Genomic DNA, 25,823 nt, shown 5'->3' with positions numbered 1-25,823 from the left:
CAAGATTTAAGCTTTGAACAGAACTTTTCTTAATAAGATTTTTTTGCTATTTTAATTTTCTTTTTTGTGTGAACAGTTTTACTTTGAATTTAACTGAACTTTTAAAAACCAAGATATTTTGTCTGTGGAATCATTTATGCGCATCAGGCTTTTGTTAAATCCCATTTTTTGAGTTAGAGCTGCTGGACTTGGGTAATTTTGGAAAAACGCAGCTACATGTACAATACATCGTCTATATATACTGAAATCAAAATTATACCATAATACATCATACAATTTATAATATATAATACACAATGTATAAAGCACATTTTAAAGAGGCTCTGTGTCCTCTCAATTTGTTTCTTCATAGTTTTTGATTAATAATAAAAAAAAAAGTTTAACCATTTATTAATGTTAACATTAGACTTGACATGGCATCTGGCTTGTCGCTAGAAATTTATGTGGATTTTGAACTGATATGCTGCTATAATTTCAAGATCAAGCGTTGGCTCATCTCTACTGTCTCTTGGACACGCTGCAAAGTTGGAAGAGCAGCAAAGAGGAATCTAAAGGCTACCTTATGCCTGCTACATTTGAAAATGTAAGAGTCTGAGAGGACTGTAAAGTAGGCTATATGAAATACTCCCATTCTCAGTTGGTAGAACTGGCATCACTAGCACCTAAGGAACTCTGTTACAGCTTATTGGAGGAGAAGCTTATCCAAAGACAGAAATAGCAAAAGAGCTGAGGCGAGGATGAAGGTAAGGTGGAAAGGATTCTGAAATGAGGAAATGTCATCTCTCATGGGAACTAATAGTGTTCAGGTACTGGGGCATTTTGGGTATTGCTAAGAACTGGCCTAAACTAACAAATGTTATTTTAATGTTGTGCAGATTATATCTGATACAATTAGATACATAAAGAAGCGTGTAAAAAGAAGTGCAAAAAAAGCGAGTGGTTAAGTTGCAGTATGCTGACTAATGTTTAACCTGTTTGACTCAGCAACAGAAATGATTCACTCTGCTACCAACACTCTAATCATGATCAATTCTGAATATCTGGTGACTTTGTCGTCTTCCAGCTGTGGACACAAGCTAAATCTGCTTTGTTTAAATTTTAAATGCTTTTAAACGTACACCTGTGGCACAACCGGGCAGCTCTGATCACTATCTGATCCATCAAACCTTCATGTCCTCCCTCACTACATCCATAAGCCTGCTACTAGATGGCAACAACTGTCACCATTCACCAAACCACAAGTCATTAGGTGTTCTTGGTGGGGTTGCTGTTTGTTATAATATTCATATTTTTCTTCAGCATCTGTCAAGTGTTAAATTTCCCCTTGGAGACAAATACGTCTTTCTATGTATTTGGTTTTGTGGCAATACTGCTCACATCTAACTTTAATTATGAAAAAAGGAATCGGCAGGATGGATGAAGTATTGCGGAGTGTGAAGACGACAAAGGATGAGCTGAAAAAGGCTTGGTGTTTATATTCGATACGTGTTATGCTGAGGAGAAACAGGTGATGTGGGAGTGTGGAGTAAACGTTGGGAGGGCGATTGGATGAAGTGGCACATCATAAGGTGTAATGGATGAGGCCGAAAGTGATGGGGTTGAAGATAATCTCGGATGTCTCGAGAAAAATGGGTTTCAACCCCAAGATGCCCAAGTTCATGAAAAGTGGAAGAAAAAGTTTTAGATAGTAACAGCCAATCTAGGGTAAACACGGAAAATTGCTAATGATAACATGTAAGCAGAAAATGTAATATGAAGCTTAATTCTCAAGAGATCTGACTGTGGGTGGTTCAATGACAAAAAAAAAAAAATCGGGAGTGCGCTCCCCTCGACTTTCTGGCATACCGAGATCGAGGAGGTCATCAGAACCACTTCCAGTTGCACAATATTTCTCAAATATCTCTGTTTCTCATCATAACTAATTGATAATATCGATAAACACAATCAATGATCTCTATTTATAATCAAACTTTACACTAAAATGATGTTTTTACATTTAGGGAGGTCAAAAATGGTGGGGGAATTTTTTCATGATTACATATGCGTTACCTAGATTACGTGCAAAGTAAAAAGAGTTATAGCTCCCTAAGAATATAGAAACACTGTTAGTATTACATAATATTTGTTGCAATAAATTGCTATAGGTAAAACTGCATTTAGCTATATTTAATTATGATAATGATGGTGATAACAAAAAAAAAATGAAATGGATTACCAGAAACATGACAGGGACAGAAGCAGCTTATTGTTCTCATTACATCTTTATATTTACATCTCTTGGTCAATGTCTACATGTCATTTTTAAACTGATGATGTATAAATTAAAATTAATAGTAGTTATTGAAAGAATATGCATTATATTGAACACAGTTCTTAATATTGTGTACACATTTATGTTTTAAATGATACAAAAACATTAGATTGATGTTTAAATAAAATACTTTTCATCATTATAAAAATCTATACAAAATTTGAATCATCTATCTGTAATTATAACCATAGTTTACTTGAAAATTCGTGAAATTCTAGGGCGGAGTGGTGGCTCTGTGGCTAAGGATCTGTGCTGGTATCCCGAAGGTTGTCGGTTCGAATCCCTGTCACTGCCAAAAGAGATCCTGCTCTGCTGGGCCCTTGAGCAAGACCCTTAACGTGTAATTGCTCCGGGAGCGCTGCACAATGGCTGGCCCTGCACTCTGACCCCAAGGGGTATGCGAAAACTAACAAATTCGTAATACAAGAAATTGTATAAGGTGAAATAAAGAACAACAACAGTTATTCAGTATTCAGTTAAAGTACCACTTCCACTTGCCTGAAGTGGCCCAAAAGCTGATACGATTCCTTATTTTTGATATAAAGCAGGTGAACAAAATCTCACTGACTGAGGTCAAAGCGTTTTGAGTTATCGTGTTTACACAGACTAACAATTTCAAAAACAGTATTTTCGGACTCAGGAAGGTGTAAAATGTCAAGATTCATCAAGAGCTTGAGGTGGAATTTTTTCACGATTCCTATACTTTCTCTATACTATGTATATGACAAAGTAATAAACAAGAGAAACAGGGAAAAAAAAACAAAACACAAAAGGGAGGCTCCAAGTCTTAAGTTAAACAGAAGCACAATTGTGTGTTCATGGGTTGCATGTTAAGAGTCATGAAACTGGTCCTGTACTATAGTGAAAATATTAAATAAATCTGAAATGACAAAAACATTTAAGTAAATATTAAATCGATAAAGATCAGTACAATTAATATTTCAACTTGTATCCTTTGGCTCTTCCCATTAAGAACGTTAGCACCATCTGCTGATCAGAGAAGGTATTAATACTGTGTGCCTGTGTATAACTGAATGAGAGGAAACGATGGAAATGTAGGTGTCACTGAATGAGACATGGTAGTGTACCTGAAAGAATGAAAAGGAAGGTCTATAAAACGGTAGTGAGACCAGCTACGCTGTATGGTTTGGAGACGGTGACACTGACGAAAAGACTGGAGGCAGAGCTGGAAGTGGCAGAGATGAAGATGCTATGATTTTCGCTCTGAGTAATGAGGGTACACAGGATTAGGAATGAATATATAGCAGGGGTCTACTACCAGTAGCTCGCAACCCCTTTCCAAGTAGCTCGCCAAAGGGTTAATGGATCCTACATAAATTTGAGAACTTGATTAGTCAGATTAGGGGTGGGCGATTTTTCCAAAAAATCATGCCACGATTCTTTTAACACAAAATCATGATCCACAATCTGAATTGCAATCTCTCTTTTCAATGTGGTGTACACTTAAGAGAATATCCGGACTCAAACTCATCAAGACCTAAGTAACACTTTATTTTAGATATCAAACAAAGTTGAATTCAATTGTTGTCTCGTTCGCTAGCTAAGCGGAGTTAAGGAACACGTCCTGAAGCTGGCGAGTGAACGAGAAGAGCATGCCCCTGCGCATTGTTTCTCGGATACGTGCAAAAAAATTGGAACTGCTTTGATACATAGCGAAATGAGAGAAGTCCCAAAATCAACCGGAATGTTCAAGCAAATTATAGAAAAAAAAGATCTAAATCCGAAAAAGTAGTTCTCTTGTGAAAAGCAGACAGACATACAGAGAGACATTGGATTTTATATATAATATATTAGTAATCCTTTAAAATAATGTGCGGTTAAAGTCTCAACAGCATTTCTGGAGCTTAATAGAGCCAGATAACTATAAGAATCTTCACCAAGCAGCTCTGCAAATGTCTGCTTTGTTGGGGTCTCCACACCTCTGTGAGTCCGACATGAATGTCATGAAATCAAAGTTTAGAACAAGACTGACAGACGGACAATAAAATTACTCCAGAAGAATGAACCGGAGTGGCTCCACTCCATCGTACACCTCAGTGCCCGTCATCTGACTAACTAAAAAACATCACACATGCAACTGGACCTGTGAATAAAGTGACACAGTGACATGTGACAAATGACTAAGGAATATCTGTGGATTGGAATTGCATTGTTTCATTTAGACAGCATTCATGTTTTAACTCAATAGTGTGAGATACACTAGAAAATGCATACAAACGTACAAAATGCACTTGCAGGTGAACTAAGTATTTATTGAGACGTTTTAATGCAAAATGTGAGTTGTGGACACCAATATTTTGTAAATGTTCCGGCAAAACAAGATTATCCAGTTTGTTTGGGTTGAAATAAGCTAATAGAATAAATGTTAGAAAACATGAGGAGCTCTCGGCCATTTTCATTTTGTAAAAGTAGCTCTCAGGAAAAATAAAAAGGTTGGAGACCGCTGGTATATAGGATCTGATCAAAACTTTTTAAAAACCTGGCAGGATCTAAACAATAAGATTTTAGAATAAGCACTTAGGATTTTCTCCCCATTTTTTTCCTACTCTTAAAGTTTTACTCCTGCTGTTGGCCTTGCTCTCTTTCTCATGGGTGGTTGTTGTTTTGAACTTAATTTTGTCGAGTTTGACTTGCTTGTATGGAATGCGACTTGCTTTCAATAAATTCAATAAAATGTTTATATATAAAAAAAATGAATAAGTATACTAGAGGCACAACATACAGTACAGGCCAAAAGTTTGGACACACCTCCTCATTCGATGTGTTTTCTTTATTTTCATGACCATTTCCAGCACTCCATCACTCTCCTTCTTGGTCAAATAGCCCTTACACAGCCTGGAGGTGTGTTTGGGGTCATTGTCCTGTTGAAAAATAAATGATCGTCCAACTATCCTGACTTCTGCACAACACAACCCCATTGATAAAGCAAGAAATTCCACTAAATAACCCTGAGAAGGCACACCTGTGAAGTGAAAAGCATTTCAGGTGACTACCTGTTGAAGCTCATCGAGAGAATGCCAAGAGTGTGCAAAGCAGTAATCAGAGCAAAGGGTGGCTGCTTTGAAAAAAATCTAGAATATAAAACATGTTTTCAGTTATTTCACCTTTTTTTGTTAAGTACATAACTCCACATGTGTTCGTTCATAGTTTTGATGCCTTCAGTGAGAATCTACCAATGTAAATGGTCATGAAAATAAAGAAAACACATTGAATGAGGAGGTGTGTCCAAACTTTTGGCCTGTACTGTAGGTACGACAGTTTGGTGACAGAGTGAGAGAGGCTAGATTAAGGTGGTTTGGGCATGTGCATTGGAGAGATGAAAATAATATTTAGGATGTAACAGCCAAGGAAGAGGAAGGGCAAAGAAGAGGTTTATGAATGTGGTGATGGAGGACATGAAGGCAGCCGGTGAGGCAGAAAATGATGTAAAAGACAGGGAGAGGAGACGACAGATGATCCACTGTGGAGACCACTAAATCGAAGCAGCCAAAAGAAGTAGTAGTGGTATAGGGATTGCCATGTGTGCTGACAGGAGTTCATCAGGAACCTCAATCAAGCTGCAGGTTTTGAGTACAGCAGTCGAGTAATCATAAAGACTGTTGATGGATGGGGCTTACAAGTTGTGTACAGCAACTACCAGGTCCAGACTAGAAGCATAATACATCAACTGTGCCAAAACAGGAACATCAGAATGAACAACTTGTTGTATCTTGTCAAGGAAGGCGTACAGCAACCAAAGGTCCAAAACGTAATAAGAATTTAAAAAAAGCCAACATTTTTAAAGTGGCAGCACTGCAACCCCATGGAGCTGGTGTCATGACTTAGATTTCTGCACCTTGACAGCTTATATGGAGTTGACATGTTCTTGTGTCTGTGCAGAGTTGAGTTTTCCCACATATCAAAGGCATAAGCAAGGAGACAGACTGGCACCTTTTTAGGTTCAGTTTCTGCCTTGTGTCGAAGTGCTACTATGCTAGACTGTCGAAGTGCTACTGTGCTAGACTATGGGCCTCTGGGCACTTAAATTAGCTGGGAAAATATATTTGCAATGCATGACTACTTTGAAGCGCAATTTAGGGAACAACCTGAATGTTTTTTCAAAATGGTAAATTGGAATGGCTTTTAAAAATGTAACTACAACTCACCAGTCTCTTTGCCCAAAGAGGAAGCCTCCCATTAGTTTGAAGGAAGGTAGGATCCATAAAACCTAAGACCAAAAAAAAAAAAAATTAGATCATGAGTGTCCTCCTGTTGTACTAGAAATTTACAGATTAAATGTAAACCACCACTGGAGCCTAAAAGACCAGGATATACAGTAGAACTCCTATTTAGTGATTTCTATTGACTAAAGAAAAAATGATTAAATGCAGTAAACTGTCACCGATTTTGCAGGATTTCATTAAGACAGCTCTGGGTTTGCGATGGTAAAAGTGGGTATGTGTTACAATCCAGTTTGAATGTGTCTCGATTTGATCTATTTAATTTGTGGAGTTATTATTGGCCTTTTCAGATTAGATTAGATAAATTATTATATTACTATTTTTGTCAGACCAGTGCAGTATTTTGCTTATGTGAACCTCAAGGTACTAGTAGCTCTGCACCACCTCCTAGTTTTCTCCTTTAATAGTGACTGGTCTCAGAGGCTCCGTGACAAACTGGAAGTCCACCACCAGCTCATTTGTCCTGCCAATGTTGAGCGGTAGGTGGTTATTCCTGCACCACAAGACAAAGCCCTCCACAATGTTCCTGTACTCTGACTTGTCTCCGTTATTAATGCAGCCTATGAAGAAGGGGTCATCTGTAAATTTCTGTCAATGGCAAGTGCTGATATTGTACTGGAAAGTCAGTTTGTGTACAGGATAAACTGGAAGGGAGACAGGACCGTCTCCTGAGGCGCTCCAGTTTTGCATTCCATCATTTCTGACAGACAGTCAAATTGTTACAAATTGTTATTCTTTTTTATGGATGCTCCCATCTTGATAGCAGCTGTGCTATTGTTAAAACATGTGAGCCAGAAAACTCATTCCTGGGCTGCATTTCACAGCCCTGCGTCTCGTTTCTAAAAACAAGATTACGTTTACACAGTAGCTCAATGAACAATTTTTGAAACGTATGCGACGCAGATCTGACCTGTTTAGAAAAAGTGTGATCAGCAGAAAAGAATATGGAATAAGAATATACATGGACACACATACATTATATACATACACCAGTCGATCTACATTTGTACCCTCACATATGACCATGAGCTTTGTGCAAGAACTGAAAGAATGAGATTGTGGGTACAAGTGGCGGCCGAAGTGAGATTTCTCCATATGGTGGCTCTCTTCTCTCCCACAGATATAAGACTGAGAAGCACTGAAATCAAAGGTAGGCACAGAGTAGAGCTGCTAATCCTCCACATCGAGAGGAGCCAATGGAGGTGGTTTGGGCATCTGATTTAGATGCCCCCTGGACACCCCCTTGTGGAGGTTTTAAGGCAATGACCAGATAGAAGGAGAGCCTGGGCAAGACCCAGAGCTCACTGGGATGATTATATCTCCCAGATGGCCTGGGAACAACTTGGGATAACACAGTATGTTTTGGCAAGTGTGGCTGGGGAAAGGGATGTATGGGCCTCACTGTTAAGACTGCTGAACCCGCAACCCAGCTTCAGATAAGTGGTGGAAAAATCAATGAATATACGGAGGCACTTGTGAGGTCATATGCTGCTTTGACATATATTTTTAGGAAGTCACTGTGCACTGGAGAGATTCCGGAGGAATGGAAAATGGCAAATATCATCCCATTATATAAAAAGGATGACAGGGCAGATCAGAGAAAGTATAGGCCAGTAAGCTCAATATCCATCACAGGAAAATTAATGGAAGGAATTATTAAGGATAAGATTGAGCAACACCTGGCAAGGACAGAAGTTTAACTGAACAGTCAGCATGGAGTTCAGAAGAGGGAGGTCGTGTTTTACTAAAAGGCTGGAATTCCACGAAGAGGCAATAAAAGGATACGATCAAAGTGGAGCAGATGATATTATTTATCTGGACTTTCAGAAAGCATTTAATAAGGTGCCACATGAGAGGGTGGGCATCAAACTAAATGAAGTGGCAGTTCAGGGTGATGTTTTTAGGTGGGTGCAGAATTGACTCAGACACAGGAAGCAGAGGCTGATGGTACGAGGAACCTCATCAAAACTGGCCGATGTTAAGAGTGGTGACCAGCAGGGGTCAGAGCTGCTGCTATTTTAATTCATATAAATGATTTGGATCTATACTAATAAAAGGCAAAGCCCTCACTCACTCATTCACTCACTCACTCACTCATCACGAATTCTCCAACTTCCCGTGTAGGTAGAAGGCTGAAATTTGGCAGGCTCATTCCTTACAGCTTACTTACAAAAGTTGGGCAGGTTTCATTTCGAAATTCTATGCGTAATGGTCATAACTGGAAGGTATTTTTCTCCATTAACTGTAATAGAGTTTAGCTGGAAAGACGTGGGGGAGTTTCGTGACATCATCACGACTCCCACGTAATCACGTGAACTGACTGTCAACGCAGTGCGTAGAAAACCAGTAAGACCTCCAAAAAGCGCTTAAGAAAACATGCATTATATAATTGAGAACGCAGCGAAAACAATAAGAAGCGAGCGAGTGACATATACTACCATATTCATGAGTGTTGCTGCCTCGGAAAGAAAGCAAGGTGTAAACCTAAACTTTAAATTAAGTTCATAGACAGGCTACCGCTGGCGTTTCACATGCCCACAGGTAATGCGGGATACAAGTTTAATGAGAGGACGCAGGATATAAACGAGAGTTTTGATCACTTTGTAACTAAGTTAAAATTGTAGGTGAAGGGGTGTGCTTATGCAAATTCCGAGACTGTGTTTGTGGGGATTGACAGTTAAGGCGGGTGGGGAGTCACGCCATCATCTCCCTCCCATTCATCTAATTTCGCTCTGAGCTGAGCTCAGCTAACGCCGTCTTCCGAAGCAACTTTGTCAGACTGCCACCAAATACTCACAGAAAAATCCACAAGTTAATACACACGCTGTCTCTATAGAGTTTCTCCACACTGAATCCTCCAGGCACTACTTACAAAAGGTCACATTGACAATCGTGTTACGCTATTTTTAAAATCTTTCCTTTTCTTAGCACAAGCACAGCTGAGAAGCTTCGATGCATGTGCTCCATAACGCGCTAAAAATAATGCATTTAATCACACTTTGCATTACAAGCAAAGGGAGCTTTTGTCAATGCATGATTTCCTGGTACACCGATTACATTGATCAGCATCCCGATTCATTTTACCCTCGCACCACCTTAGTTTGAGAAGAAGTCTGAAAAATATGAGGTTAACACAGAAAAACATCACCAATTCAAGCTTTATGAATAATCGATTCGCCATCAATAATTGTTTTGGTAAAGCCATCCTCCTTCCATTTTATAATTTTTCCGCCAATAGCCATGATTAAATGAACGGTAAAAAAGTAAGAGCAAAGCGAGGGTGACTTATTTAGGCAGGCATATATATGACAGCAACACTCATGACAATGTCAATCATGTTACGTTATTATTAAAATGTTTCCTTTTCTTTTCATTACTTCTTTAACACACTACTTCTCCGCTCGACGCGGGATTTTGCTATATATATAATATATGAATGATCTCCAAAGAGCACTGAGACTTTTGATATCATGAACGTGTCTGCAAAAACTGTGGTCTCCTGCCCAGCAAAAGTCGAGCAGCCAGCGCGCATAGCTGTGCCGCCTTTGAGACGCTGACTGCGCTTCTGCCTTAAGTCAAAGTGAGCACTTTTAATTTTTTCATCCTCCCCTGCGCTATAGCCCAGACAAGTGCAAACACGGACCCCTTTTCTACACCACGGAAAAATAATATTAAGGCGATTCACACTTTCTTTTGCACGTATACGATTATGAGGTCCTCACCTCGGATTATGAAAACACGCACACGAGTGGAGGACTGACCGTGCCATCACAGCTGATTAATGGCAGGGACGTCTCACCAGTTTACACAAGGCGATCATAACGTCAGTGAACACATCTCTCTATACTATATAAAAGAAAAAGGCAACTTTCCTTTCTTTACACCTTTTTTCCTTTTACCCCAAACCAAAGCCTTTCTCTAATTAACACTGCAGAGGACACAAAACTAATTTTCTTTAAATGCCGGTAAGGCACATTACCAGAGGCACAAATTTGAACGCTCACATAGAAAATGTAATTTCTATACCACAGCCGTCGTGTAGCGCCTTTCAAAAGGGATCAACTACCTACACATATATATATATATATACATACATATATATATATATATATATATATACATATATACATATATACATATATACATATATACATATATATATACACATATACATATATATATACATATATACACATATATATATATATATATATACATATACATATATATATATATATATATATATATATACACATATACACATATACATATATATATATACATATATACACATATACATATATACACATACATATACATATACATATATATATATATATATATATATATATATATAGATAGATAGATAGATAGATAGATAGATAGATAGATAGATAGATAGATAGATAGATATGAGAACAACACTCATATCAATGACAAAACAATTACATTAACAATCAAGTTACGTTGTTTTTCAAATTTTTCCTTTTCTTTTCAGTACCTTCTTTAACACACTACTCTCCATGGCTGGTATTCTGCTAGTAGAAATATAAATAGCACACTGGTTAAGTTTGCAGAGGATACAAGACAGGTGGATTAGCAGATAATTTGTAATTCGTGATAGATAGATAGATAGATAGATAGATAGATAGATAGATAGATAGATAGATACTTTGGACTTGGACAGGCTTGGGCAGATGAAATTTAATGTCAGTAAATGTAAAGAATTACACATAGGAAGTAAAAATGTGAGGTTTGAATACACAATGGGCGGACGGAAAAATGAGAGCCCACTTTATGAGAAGGATTGAGGAGTCGTGGTGGACTCTAAGCTATCAACTTCCCATCAGTGTTAAGAAGCCATTATGACTGCAAACAGAATGTCAGGTTATATAGCGCCTTGATGTGTGCAATACAAGTCACAGGAGGTTCTGCTCAAGCTTTATAACACACTGGTGAGGCCTCATCTGGAGTCCTGTGTGCAGTTTGAGTCTCCAGGCTATAAAAAAGGACATAGCAGCACAAGAAAATGTCCAGAGAAGAGCGACTAGGCTGATTCCAGGGCTACAGGGGATGAGTTTTGAGGAAAGATTAGAGTTTTGAGGAAAGATTAAAGGAAGGGTAAATTTCACACAAACATTAGGAAGTTTTTCTTTACACAAAGAACGAGAGACACTTGGAATAAGCGACCAAGTAGTGTGGTAGACAGTAAGACTTTAGGGACTTTCAAAACTCGACTTGATGTTTGTTGGAAGAAATAAGTGGATAGAACTGGCAAGCTTTATTGGGCTGAATGGCCTGTTCTCATCTGGAGTGTTCTCATGTTCCAATGATCTCGGCCTCTAAGGTCTGCAGATTCACCCTCAATGTGGTATTAATTCTCAGTTCAGACTCTTAAAGTGTAGCTCCTGGCTAACACTTGCATAGAAGCCACGGAATCAAGGTTATCTGATACGACTAGAGAATTACTACAGCAGTCATGAGGTGTATGAATGTTTGAATTCGATGGAAACTTTCATGGTAGAAACCTTAAGATCAAACAGAAAGGTCATTCCAAAATCTGTGACGACGAAAAAATTGAAATCGGGAGAAGTTGCTGCTGCATTCAGAAATAAATTGATGGCTTTGAAGTGGAAGGATAAGAGAGCTGTTTGCATGCTAAGCAGACATCCCATAAGAGATGTGTGGTGCATTTGTCACATAAGTAGACGAGGGAAACAATATACTGCTGCAGAGACGACAATGTTACACTCTGTGCTGCTCCGTGCTTCTGTGCATACCACACGCAACTAGAGTACTAAGTGAAAAATTAAAAATTTGTGCATAGTGTAAATAAATTACAAAAAAAAACTAGCATGAAATTAGCTTATTGTTGCTAACAAAAAAAATGTTTAAATAATTTTGTTTGTACTTAACAATTTTTTTTCTTCCAACAATTTAACTCACATTTCAATTAAATATTCTAGCAAAATTCAACCATTTCTATCAACAGATAAAAAAAAAAAAAACAAACCCAACAACCAGAGGAGTGACTACTGAAAAAAGTGACCCCATTAAAGGGGTTAACTCTACTTACTTTGATCAGGGCCATCTCTAGTAGGCGTCTGTACGAACTCGTCTTCAAGGTCCTCATTGTTGGCTTCCTCCTCTGCATCGATTTCTGGCTTATGTGGCACAGTAATGTAAGTTTCCCTCCTGCAGAGTCCACATAAATATTTGATTGGGCATTAAAGCACTTGGTTTATTTCTAAAATCATGAAAGTGATAATCTTTCAAAAACCTTTTTTTGAGATAAATCTTGAACAATAGAGATGTACTGCTTAACAGTTTACTACATGTCAACACTAGGACCCTAAACAGGTCATCTAACAATTACATGTCCCAGATGTTCTTTCTTTTTGTAACTCTCAATTATCTGCAGCTATGGCATCTCATCATCTGTTGTGTACACCTAAGGGACATTATTCAGTTCTGTCATCACAGCAAAAGTATAAAATGTAGTAGTCGCAAATTCAGTTTTTCCAAATGCAGGTTGCTAGGATTGGGGCAATGCAGTCTATAGACATTTTCTATGTGTATTCTATTTAGTTATGCTATGTACATACAATACAAATAAAAACCTTCCATATTGTAAATAAACTAACCAGAAGTGATAGGGGTTTGGGTTACTAGCATGTATTTGGCACCTTACACTTTTGTCTTGCCATGAGTTTCATTATATTAGATACAAGGGTGATAAAATGAAATGCAGAATTTTCAACAAGATTGTCAAATTTGAGCAATGTGCACAGGTTAATGGTGTATTTTTTTTTTATCCACTCTGCCTCGTTAAATTCCTTACGCCATGACAATCTGTCACACGTCTTTGCTTAACACTTTCCACCTGCACACTGTTGGCTGAGCAGATGCTATGGCCATCATAATGGCTGTCCCAAAGCACCCCACTGGGGTTGCAGAAGACATCTTTTGGCTACTACTACAACTGACAGGACAGCGTGTCATGGTTTATTACTAATCTTGAAGGAGCAACACCAATGTGTACAGTGTAAGCCCCATGTATGTCATTTGGTAACACTATCTTCTTCTTTCGGCTGCTCCCGTTAGGTGTTGCCACAGCGGATCATCTTCTTCCATATCTTCCTGTCCTCGTCACCTTGCTCTGTTACACCCATCAACTGCATGTCCTATCTCACCACATCCATAAACCTTCACTTAGGCCTTCCTCTTCTCATCTTGCCTGGCATTTCTATCCTTAGCATCTTTCTGCCAATAAACCCAGCATCTCTCCTCTGCACATGTCCAAACCAACACAATCTCGCCTCTCTGACTTTATCTCCCAACTGTCCAACCTGAGCTGACCCTCTAATGTCCTCATTTCTAATCCTGTCCATCCTCATCACACCCAATGCAAATCTTAACATCTTTAACTCTGCCAACTCCAGCTCCATCTCCCGCTTTCTGGTCAGTGCCATCGTCTCCAGCCCATATAACATAGCTGGTCTCACTACCATCCTGAAGACCTTCCCTTTCACTCTTGCTAATACCCATCTACAGTGCATAAATTGGACATTTTTGCCCATGATTCTACACTCAACCTATAATGAGGTTTTCAGTTTATATCGCTCTATTATAAAAAAAAAATCTTGTTATGATACAAGACTTTTTTCCTGCAACAAGATGTGATCTTTTGAAGAGAGACACAGAGACACTTTCACGTCCAGCGTGACGAACAAGTCACGTCATACTTACAACCTTTGGAAGCAAGTCCCATGATACACATGCAGAACAGGTTAAAGATAATGGAAGTAGGAAAATTTGAAAGTCTGAAGAGTAAAGATCACATTAACGCAAACAAATAGAAAATATTACTCGGTGAAATAAACAGAACAGCAAAAAGAGATCGCATAGTGTTTGAGGATGTCTGGGGGACAACAGAGACAAGGCAGTGAGACAAAAGGACAGCTGCTGTACAGGCTTTTAAACATCTGAAACGTAGCGCGAGATGCAGATCATGAGGCACAGCAGCAGCAGCAATCCAGCAGCTGATTGAGCAAAGAGGAGGTAAAAAAACAACAACTGTTATTTGTTTCCCATTGTATCACCGTTCAAGAGCGGTTTCGGAGGAGCAGCCGCGTCTCCTTGGGTTGTGTTCAGACCCCCTCTTCACAACGGCGCAAGGCGCTGGCAGGGGTGGGGGGTAAAGCCCCCTAGTTTAAAATGCAAAAATCAGTTTTCAGCTACTAGAGCACAGAAAATACAGCGGGCAGTTCACTGATCAACTTTTAACTCTATACACAGACATTAGAAGTTCTCATGGCCTGTTATAAATAAAGAGATGACAAAATGGCACGTCTCTATCAAACTGTAAATGGATAATCTGCTCAGGATAGTGAAAGGTTTAAAATTTCTGTGATAAAGGAATGCACTCAATGAGGGCTGCGTTACTTGACTGTTAAGCTATTAGACTATTCTGCACAGGTTTTCCAGCAATTTTCAGTCATTTGTGTAATTTTTGCAATTTGGGGCAGTCACTGTGCATTTCCTAGAGCGCCAGTTGTGCGGTCTGACATTCTCCGTGACTCGGCCAGACGGATCTGTAACTTGCTCCGACAAAACCAAGCAGTTTTCATTTTGTCTCAAGGTTTAGGGTGACTTGAGTTTGTGTGCAGGAGATGACAAACAGTCACTCACCTGGAAGTACAATGTTGCGAAAAGGAAAGAGAATGTATTCTCGAGCATTCAAACAAAAGAGAGATGTCTCTAGTTTGTCATATAACAACAAAATTGGAAGAAGGAAGAAATGAGATTGAGGTTGAACTCATCATACCTAGAAAGCATCGATACAGGCACTGGCAGGTTGTCAGGTGAGCTATTTAGAAATTTGAAGCTGTACTGAAAAGTCATAATGGAGTCACATAATCCATCATTCCCTGCGATTCCTTGTCATATAATAGAACATCCTCAAGGTAACAATACAGTAACTGCAGTCATAAAGCTTGACACGCTTCTCCTGCTAGAAATTGGGGGTCCTTACCTGATCTGTTCGTTCTGAGACTTTGTCACCTTCTGCTGACCCTTGCAGAGTTTTAGCTCAAGTAGTCTTTTCCTCATGCAGTTTGTCATCTGAGAGTCAAGTCGCCAAATGAACACACAACTTTTAGGACATAAATGTAAACTGTGTTAATAAAACTTAACACACAGGGCAACAGTAAAATGTTTTTAAAAATCGAGGCATGTCTCTTACCTGTCCCCAGACACAGTTATAAGACGTTTGCAGTCATTCGTGAACCGCATGCCTGTTACAATCTCTGTTAGAATGTCAGAATAAAAGATAAAGAATGTTTTATTAATAAGTAATAGTATAAAGAAAGAACGAACGAACGAACCCATTTTGAGCTGCAGTTTGAAAGCAGCCCCAGAAGTCTACAGCACTATATAGATCACAGACAGACTTCAACTGAATCTGTCCCAGACTTTTTAAACTCAGTTTTATCAATGTGACTTTTTTTATCTTGTCATCTTTGATAAATCTTAAAGGGCTAAGGAGTAGCGAGACATTCACATTTTTGGAAGCAAAATTCAAAGCAAGAACATTCAGAAGCAGGAGGTCTGCCGATCTGTTGAGGCAGAGTCTGGTTTGAGAACTATGCTGGCTGAGATAAGCTCCAGCTCAAAACACCCCCAAACACACCTAACCCCCCTATCCCCCAAGTGACATGACCACAGATGTACAATGGAGTTTAAGTCAGAGCTTTGACTGGGCCACTCAAGGATGTCCATTTTCTTAATTTGAAATCACTCCACTATTGCACTGCCAGAGTGCATTGGCTCCTTGGCCTGCTGAAAGACAGATTTGTCTCCAAAGCTACCATTACACGGTGCTGCCTGTTCAGAGGGGATTTTCAATAGTAGATATCAGCAATAAGTACGGAAGGAAGATTGTGCCTGCTTTTGGTGCACATTCATTTCTTCAAGCTGAAAAGTGACACATTCGACTCCAGCATGCTGCTGAATTGTGGGTCGAATAAAAGGATGATGCTGGTATCATGGTGAAAGTGGTGATGAGATGGAGAGCGAGTTGTTCAACATTTAATTTGTCTAAAGAGTTTGTTCATGTAGGTAGTTAGGGTGCTAGTTGTAAAACCCACACACTATATAAATACATATTATGTGCACATGCACACACACACACAGAGTTTAAACAGTTTACAGATGATATATGTGATTTACATATGATTAATATTTCCAAGAGAAATCTGCAGCAAAGATGTAGGTCTGAAATGGTACCTGAATGGCCAAACACGGTTGCCACACACTCTCCACTATAGAAATCAAAGATAGAGATATTCTTGTCAGAACAGCTGGTGGCCAGAAACATCCCTGATGGATCTATTTTTACCTGAAAACAAAAAAGAAGCAGTTTCAGCATATAAATTACAGAACAAGGAACCAATATACTTCTAACATTAAAAAAAAACAAAAACTTCCAGATCGTTCAGAAAATATGCTACATTTTCACACAGGTGGTCTTTCATGAAGACCTCGGTGTGTATCAGCTATGCAGGCGGGGGTTCAAGGCTAGAACACCTCCATTGTCACAGGCGAGCATCTCGACGCAGAACCATTTTGACCCTCTCCGCATCCCCAGTTTGCCTTCAACCCCGGGTGATGTAATCGTGGTAGGTGATTCTATTGTAAGAAACCTCAATATCGCATGCCCTAAATCGGAAATCTTTTGTTTCTTGTTTTCCCGGTGCTCGTGTCCGAGATGTGATGAGACGTGCGTCAACAGTCTACAAGAAGCACAAGAAGAGGGCAGTTGGACCCATTGTGTTACATGTCGACGTAAATGACATAAGGCACCGACAGTAGGAGATTCTTAAGGATGACTCTGCAGCACTAATTAAAAGGCACAAAGGCAAAGATCTTCATTTCGGGTCCATTACCTCTCGTCAGACGATCAAATGAATACTACATCCGTCTGCTGGGATTAAACAACTGGCTGAAAGGCTTCTGGGAGAATCAAGACATTGGGTTCATCAACAACTGGCACCTCTTTTGCGAAAGGCCGCATTTCTTCAAGCGGGATGGCCTGCATCCGAAAAGATTCAGCTCCCGGGTCCTCTCTGAAAACATTTCTAAGTTAATTCGTCTCTCTTAACAGTCTATCTCTACTCTAAACCCCTTCCGTAATGCTAATGCTTTGTTAGGACAGGATGATTGTTTAACAAAGTCTTCCGCAAAAGTGCACATTGATACTCCAATAACCAATCTCAATGAAAGTAAAAAATCAAGGCAGTGCGGCATAAACACCAATAATTTAACTGCAATTACTACTACTTTAGATGAACAATGTATTAAAACCATAAAAACAGATTATAGATTACATAAAAAAATATACACAGAATGTCGCTAACAAAAATAACTTCATTTCTGTTCCAAATATCAATAACGCACATAGAATTCAGATCTGCCCCTCCGAAACATTAAATGTTAAAGCTTTAACTAACAAGACATTTTTTTATCAACGATCTTATTAATGATAGAAAAATTGATTTTATTGCACGAAGTGAAACGTGGCTTAGCTCAGATGGCGAGGCTGTTTTAATCGAATCTGCGCCTCCGGATTACAGTTTTACTCGTGCGGATCACCAGGGAAAGAAGGGGGGCGGTTTGGCAAACATCTGCTCGTGCCAGTTAAAGTGTAAAGATGTTAGTTTTGGTAAATTTAAGCCCTTTGAGTATCTCGCCGTTGTTGTTCATGGAGATTCTCGCGTTCTAGTTTTATCCGTGTATAGACCTCCTAAATTTAAAGCGTCTTTCTTTGAGGAATTTTCAGACTTAATCTCAATTTTAATTACGAACTATGATACACTCTTAATAGTCAGCGACTTTCATATTGATAAACAGTGTGACCTAAAAGTAAAGGAATTCATGAACCTCCTGGACTCTTGATTTGAGGCAACTCGTTAGTCAGCCTACACATAAAGCAGGTCATACGTTAGACTTAGTGATTACTAAAGGACTGAAAGTTGATATAAAGCAGGTCATTGATATTGGTCTATCAGACCATTTTCTTCTACTATTTAATATAGAAATAATGATAGAAAACATTCATGAGAAGCATATTGTTGTAAAACGCTTCTTTGACTCAGCAGCAGCTTTAAAACTTACAAACATTCTAAGCAATCAGTCCGTTTATAGTGCCAACTATAATAGCGAGGATAATGTAAATAGTAAGGTGGAAAGATTTAATACTAAAGTGAGAGCTGCTGTTGACATAGTTGCACCTGAAAAGACAGTTAAAAAATCTTCTAGCATTGTTATACCATGGAAGACCCAAAGAGTGTCTGATTTAAAGAGAACATGCCGTAGAGCTGAGCGTAAATGGAGGAAGACTAAACTAACTATCCACTATGAAATATTAAAAGTTAAAATAACAGAATACAATAACACTGTCCGTCTTGAGAGGCGCTGCTACTGTATTTCTCTAAGATTATAAACAACAATGCTAGTAATCCCAGAGTCTTATTTTCTACGATTGATCATCTGCTAAATCCAGGTAACACAAAGGAATACCTCCAAAATACTTCCAGTGAAACCTGTGAGGCTATTGCCGTATTTTTCAATCAAAAAATGAATGATATTAGAAATAACATAGTATATCTCCCCAACACTGCGGATCCTCCTAAGCCCCAGTACTCTGTTATAAACAAATTAAATTCTTTCACCAGGATAGATTTAACTGATTTACATTAAAATAATCACGCCACTGAAACCCTCCACCTGTGTCCTTGACCCAATACCAACAAGATTTTTCAATGAAATATCAGACGTGCTAATTGATAAAATTCTTGACATAGTAAACTCGTCATTAGATACGGGGGTCTTCCCAGACTGTCTTAAGACTGCTGTAGTTAAACTCCTACTCAAGAAACATAATCTGGACCCCTTGGCTCTTGAAAATTTTAGACCCATCTCTAACCTGCCCTTCTTAAGTAAAGTTCTGGAGAAGGCAGTCATTATGCAATTAAATGACCACCTCAATAAACCTGCTATTCTTGATAAATTTCAGTCGGGTTTTAGAACGAATCACAGCACAGAAACTGCACTCGTTAAAGTAGTAAATGACTTGCGAGTGAATGCAGACAGACGGCATTTATCTGTTCTCATCCTCTTAGATCTGAGTGCTGCATTTGACACCATTGATCACAATATTCTTAGAAATCGCCTTAGTCAATGGGTGGGCCTCTCTGGCAGGGTCTTAAATTGGTTTGAATCCTACCTGGCAGGGAGAAAATTCTTTGTTAGTTGTGGTGATTACAACTCAAAGACACATGATATCCAATATGGTGTTCCACAAGGCTCTATCCTGGGTCCGCTGCTATTCTCAATCTACATGCTCAATAGCACCTGATGACTCCGACTCTCTCGATTCACTAACACAATGTCTTACTGGTATTTCTGAATGGATGAATAGTAATTTTCTCAAAATAAATAAAGAGAAAACAGAAATTTTAGTGATTGTCAATAATGGAGACAATGAGATTATTAGAAATAAATTTGATGCATTTGCATTAAAAGTCAAGACGGAAGTAAAACATTTAGGGGTAACTGTTGACTGTAATCTGAATTTTAAATCGCATATTCATCAGACCACTAGGACAGCAATTTTTCACTTAAGAAACATAGCTAAAGTTAGACCTCTTATAACACTGAAAGATGCTGAGAAATGAGTTCACGTTTTTGTTTTCAGTCAACTACATTACTGTAACGCAATCCTCTCAGGACTACCCAAAAAAGACAAATTAGACAAATTAGTGCAGAATGGAGCTGCTAGAATCCTAACTAGGAAAAGAAAATCTGAACACATCTCTCCAGTTTTGATGTCACTACACTGGTTACCTGTGTCATTCAGGATTGACTTTAAAATACTGCTTATGGTTTATAAAGCCTTAAATAATCTGCTCCGTCTTATATATCGGAATGTCTGACACGTTATATTCCAAATTGTAACCTTAGAATTCCAAAAGCTAAACTTAAAAGAAGTGGTGAGGCCGGGCGGCCTTCTGCTGTTATGCACCTAAAATCTGGAATAGCCTGCCAATAGGAATTCACCAGGCTGATGCAGTAGAGCACTTTAAAACACTGCTGAAAACACATTACTTTAACATGGCCTTCAATTCACTTTAATCCTGATACTCTGTATGTTAAATTCATTATAATAATTCATGGTGGCTCTAAAATCCGTACTAACCCCTACTTTCTCTTCTGTTTCTTTTTCCGGTATCTTTGTGGTGGCAGCTTGCACCACCAACATCTACTCAAAGCATCATGATGCTCCAACATTGATGGACTAAAAGCCAGAAGTCTGCATGACCATCATCATCATCAAGTCCTTCCATGAGAACCCTAAATACAAAGAGGACTGTTTCATTTATGTGAGGTAGAATGCCCAGAGGGGACTGGGCGGTCTCATGGTCTGGACCCCCTGTAGATTTTATTTTTTTCTCCAGCCATCTGGAGTTTTTTTTTTTTTGTTTTTTCTGTCCTCCCTGGCCATCAGACCTTACTCTTATTCTATGTTATTTAATGTGGACTTACTTTAACATCCTACTATGTCTTTTATTTTTTTATTTTTCATTATGTAAAGCACTTTGAGCTACATTTTTTGTATGTAAATGTGCTATATAAATAAATGTATTGTATCATCTGTAAAAAACAGTGGAGTCAGGCAGTGTGATGGCTTGGACATGCATGGCTGCCAGTGGCACTGGGACCATCCATCCATCCATCCTCTTCTGCATATCCAAGGTCGGGTCGCGGGGGTAGCAGCTTAAGCAGAGAAGCCCAGACTTCCCTCTCCCCGGCCACTTCTTCCAGGAGAATCCCAAGCGTTCCCAGGCCAGCCGGAAGACATAGTCCCTCCAGCTGTCCTGGGTCTTCCCCGGGCCTCCTCCCGGTTGGACGTGCCCGGAACACCTCACCAGGGAGGCGTCCAGGAGGCATCCTGATCAGATGCCCGAGCCACCTCATCTGACTCCTCTCGATGCGGAGGAGTAGCGGCTCTACTCTGAGCTCCTCCCGGGTGACTGAGCTTCTCACCTTATCTTTAAGGGAAAGCCCAGACACCCTGCGGAGGAAACTCATTTCAGCCGCTTGCATTCGCGATCTTGTTCTTTCGGTCACAACCCATAGCTCATGACCATAGGTGAGGATAGGAGCGTAAATTCGACTGGTAAATTGAGAGCTTTGTCTTACGGCTCAGCTCTTTTTTCACCACGACAGACCGATGCAGAGCCCGCATCACTGCGGATGCCGCACCGATCCGCCTGTCAGTCTCACGATCCATTCTTCCTTCACTCGTAAACAAGACCCCGAGATACTTAAACTCCTCCACTTGGGGCAGGATCTCGCCCCCAACCCTGAGAGGGCACTCCACCCTTTTCCGGCTGAGGACCATGGTCTCGGATTTGGAGGTGCTGATTCTCATCCCAGCCGCTTCACACTCAGCTGCGAACCGCTCCACTAGTGTTTATTGATGATGCGACACAGGACAGAAGCAGCCGAATGAATTCTGAGGTGTTCAGAGCCATACTGTCTCCTCAAATCCAGCTAAATGACCTCAAATTGATTGGGCGGCGTTTCATGATACAGATGGACAATGACTCAAAACATACAGCCAAAGCAACTCAGGAGTTTATTAAAGCAAAGAAGTGGAACATTCTTGAATGGCCAAGTCAGTCACCTGATCTTAACCCAATTGAGCAGGCAGTTCACTTGTTGAAGACTAAACTTCGGACAGAAAGGCCCACAAACAAACAGCAACTGAAAGTAAAGCCGCTGCAGTAAAGGCCTGGCAGAGCATTAAAAAGGAGGAAACCCAGCATCTGGTGACGTCCACGAGTTCAAGACTTCAGGCTGGCATTGCCAGCAAAGGGTTTTCAACCAAGTATTAGAAATGAACATTTTATTTCCAGTTATTTAATTTGTCCAATTACTTTTGAGCCCCTGAAATGAAGGCATTGTGTTTAAAAAATGTTTTAGTTGCCTCACATTTTTATGCAATCGTTTTGTTCAACCTACTGAATTAAAGCTGAAAGTCTGCACTTCAACTGCATCTGAGTTGTTTCATTTCATATCCATTGTGGTGATGTACTGAACCAAAATGAGAAAAAAGTTGTCTCAGTCCAAATATTTATGGACCTAACTCTGTGTGTGTGTGTGTGTATTATATATATATATATATATATATATATATATATATATATATATATATATATATATATATATATATATATATATATATATATATATATATATATATAAATTGTAATATATATGTGTTGAAATTTACAAATTCATTAAAACTGATTTGATTAAATTATTTTCTCCTCTAGACTAGATAAAAATATGGCTTTTTTTTTTATTTTGTAAGTTTAGTCTTCTATTTAATACTACCCGGTGTTTGTAAGCCACAACAACATGGCTTCCACCTTTTAAAGCTGACCCTTAACAGGTTAACATGATAAAAGGTAGCCTGAGGATTTCAATCAACATACTAAGTACAGTATACAAGTCTAATTACAAAGAGATGAGTTGGAGTCAAAAGTACCCAGAAATGGAGGAGTCAGCGGTCCTGTGTACCGACTCCACAGCCCTGGAGATAACTACATAAAGCAAGTCAGCAAGAAACAAAACAATTAAAAAAAAAATGCAAACTAAAGTCCACCAGGTCTAAAAGCGAATAGGGCAAATATATCTAAGATTAAATAATGAGATAGTTTTGTAATTACGAAAATAGAATACAAGGAAAATCTCAATTTGGCACACAGTCACAGTAGTATATTAACAAGGTACTCCATCCATCCGTTATCCAACCTGCTATATCCTAACTACAGGGTCACAGGGGTCTGCTGAAGCCAATCCCAGCCAACACAGGGTGCAAGGCAGGAAACAAACCCCGGGCAGGATGCGCACGCACACCCACGCACACCAGGGACAATTGAGAATCGTCAGTGCACCTAACCTGCATGTCTTTGGACTGTGGGAGGAAACCCACTCAGACACGGGGAGAACATGCAAACTCCACACAGGGAGGACCCGGGAAGCGAACCACAGGTCTCCTAAATGAGAGGCAGCAGCGCTACCCACTGCGACACCGTGCCACCCTAACAAGGTACTAAGATGTAAAAATAAATAAAAGATAAATAAATTGAAAGAAATCTACAACTAATTATTTTCCATTTACTTTTAGAAGTGTTCCATCTTCACCCTGAGAGCCCTTGAAGCATTTCTTCTGTTTTCCACTGGCGATGTTATAAATCCTGATATATACATATATAAAAGAAAGAAGAGAAAAATTGGGCATTAAACAACCACCTAAATCTTTTAAACATTACGACAAACCATCCTAAAATATAAAAAAGGTGTGGGGAAAAAAGCAAGTTCAAATGTCTTGGAGATCCACAAACAATTCCTTTAACCTCATGTTTTGCTTTTTTATCTTGACAAGCATGGTCAGGTGCGGGGGGGCCTCATGTAAGCCGATGTGCGTCTTTCCCAGTTGAATCCAATGAACAGAATTTACCACATGCGAACTTTATTCAAATTTAGGAAGATTTCAATTATGATCAATGGAAACAAAGATTAGTTTTAAGTGGCATAGCAAGACATCTCAATGCTTGTACAGTTAACGTGAAATTAGAGCTTGTTAATACATTTGGGGGTTGCTTTTTATTATGGTGTACTGTGTTAATGACTAAACAAAATTAATCCGCCATATAGTACTGCTGCTGTTGTACAGTATACTATGTACAGTATAAAGTGGTTTAAAATTTTTCTGAAAGCACTACCTGTACATACAGTGGTTGCAGAAAATATTCAGACCCCTTCACTTTCTGCATATATTGTGCTGTAGATTTAATTTTAAGTGGAGAAATTTGCATTTTGTTCCCATCAGTCTATACTAAAAACCCATAAAGGCAGAAACGTTTGCCTGTATTACAAATCAAAAACTGAAATCTCATATTCATAAAAGTATTCAGTACTTTGTACAAGCCCCTCTGGCAGCAATTCCAGGTTATAGTCTTCTTAGGTATTTCTCTACAAGCTTTGCAAACCTTGATTTGGGCAGTGTATCCCATTCTACATGGCAGATCCTGTCAAGCTCTGGTAGACTGGATGGGGAGCTTCTATAAACTACCATCTTCAGGTCTCCCGAAACAAGTTCTATGGAGTAGAAGCTTAGAATTTTGCTAGACCAGTCAAGGAAGGTCAGAGACATGTCTTAAAGTCACTGCAGTGTTGTCTTGGCTGTATGCTTCAGGTCATTATCGTGCTGAAAGGAGAACAGTCTCTCCAGCGTGAGGTGGTGTGCAGTCTGATGCAGGTTTTCTTCAAGGACTTCTCTGTATTTGGCTTCCCTAAATTCTGACTCGTCTCCCTGTCCCTGCTGTCAAGAAGCACCCTTGAGCATGATGCTGTCACCACCACGCTTCACCATATGGATGGTATTAGGTAGGTGATGAGCAGCGTTTGGTGTTCTGCCCAACAAGTTCCATTTTTGTGTCATTAGAAGAGTGTTCATCAAAATACTAATTGGGAAACTCTAAGCAAGTGCTCATATGCCTTTTACTCAAGGGAGTCTTCCATCAAGTCACTCTACCATAAATGCCTGATTGATGTAGTGATCCTGAGATGATTGTCCTTCCAACAGGTTCTCCTATCTCAGCAGAAGACTTCTAAAGCTCTGTTACAGTGACCATTGAGTTTCATGGTAACTTCCCTGATCAAGGTCTCTCTCTCTTACACAGTTACTTAGTATGGCCAGATGACCAACTCTAGGAAGAGAGTCCTGGTGGTTCAAAACTACACATATTTTACAATTCTCGATGGCACTCTGCTCCTGGGAACATTCAAAAACTTCAGAAATGGTTTATTACCTTTGTCATGATTTGTGCTAAACAACATTTTGATCATGGAGGTTCTGCAGAGTTCCTTGGACTTCATGACTTTATTTTTGACCTGACATGCAGTTTGAATTGTGGGACCTTCTATACATAAGGACATGTATGCCTTTTTAAACAACATCTAATCAATTCAGTTTGCCACTGATGGTATTTCAATTAAGTTCTAGACACATTTCAAGGAAAAAATTTAATCAAACAGGACGGTCCTGGCCAAAGTTTGGAGTGCTAAACCAAAGCATATGAATACTTATTTGAAAAAGAGAGTTCAGTTTTTGATTTGAATACACATGCAAACCTTTA

The 25,823-nt window shown here is 39.2% G+C and overlaps 1 protein-coding gene across 1 annotated transcript in view; it reads right to left on the bottom strand.

Moving 5' to 3' along the window:
- wdr62 (WD repeat domain 62) overlaps positions 1 to 25,823 on the bottom strand; it is a 188,952-nt gene that overhangs the window by 46,131 nt on the left and 116,998 nt on the right. Inside the window, exons 17-22 of the mRNA XM_039770094.1 lie at positions 23,804 to 23,879; positions 16,840 to 16,951; positions 15,797 to 15,860; positions 15,587 to 15,706; positions 12,629 to 12,747; positions 6,478 to 6,539 (exon numbers count right to left, since the gene is read on the bottom strand). Of these exons, the coding sequence (XP_039626028.1) occupies positions 6,478 to 6,539; positions 12,629 to 12,747; positions 15,587 to 15,706; positions 15,797 to 15,860; positions 16,840 to 16,951; positions 23,804 to 23,879 (553 nt within the window). The remainder of the gene's footprint in view (positions 1 to 6,477; positions 6,540 to 12,628; positions 12,748 to 15,586; positions 15,707 to 15,796; positions 15,861 to 16,839; positions 16,952 to 23,803; positions 23,880 to 25,823) is intronic.

Source organism: Polypterus senegalus, chromosome 11 (assembly GCF_016835505.1).
Source record: "Polypterus senegalus isolate Bchr_013 chromosome 11, ASM1683550v1, whole genome shotgun sequence".
In the NCBI taxonomy this organism is placed as follows: Eukaryota; Metazoa; Chordata; class Cladistia; order Polypteriformes; family Polypteridae; genus Polypterus; species Polypterus senegalus.
The sequence above is the reverse complement of the archived record's forward strand: the minus strand, read 5'-3'. Positions and strand labels throughout refer to the sequence as shown.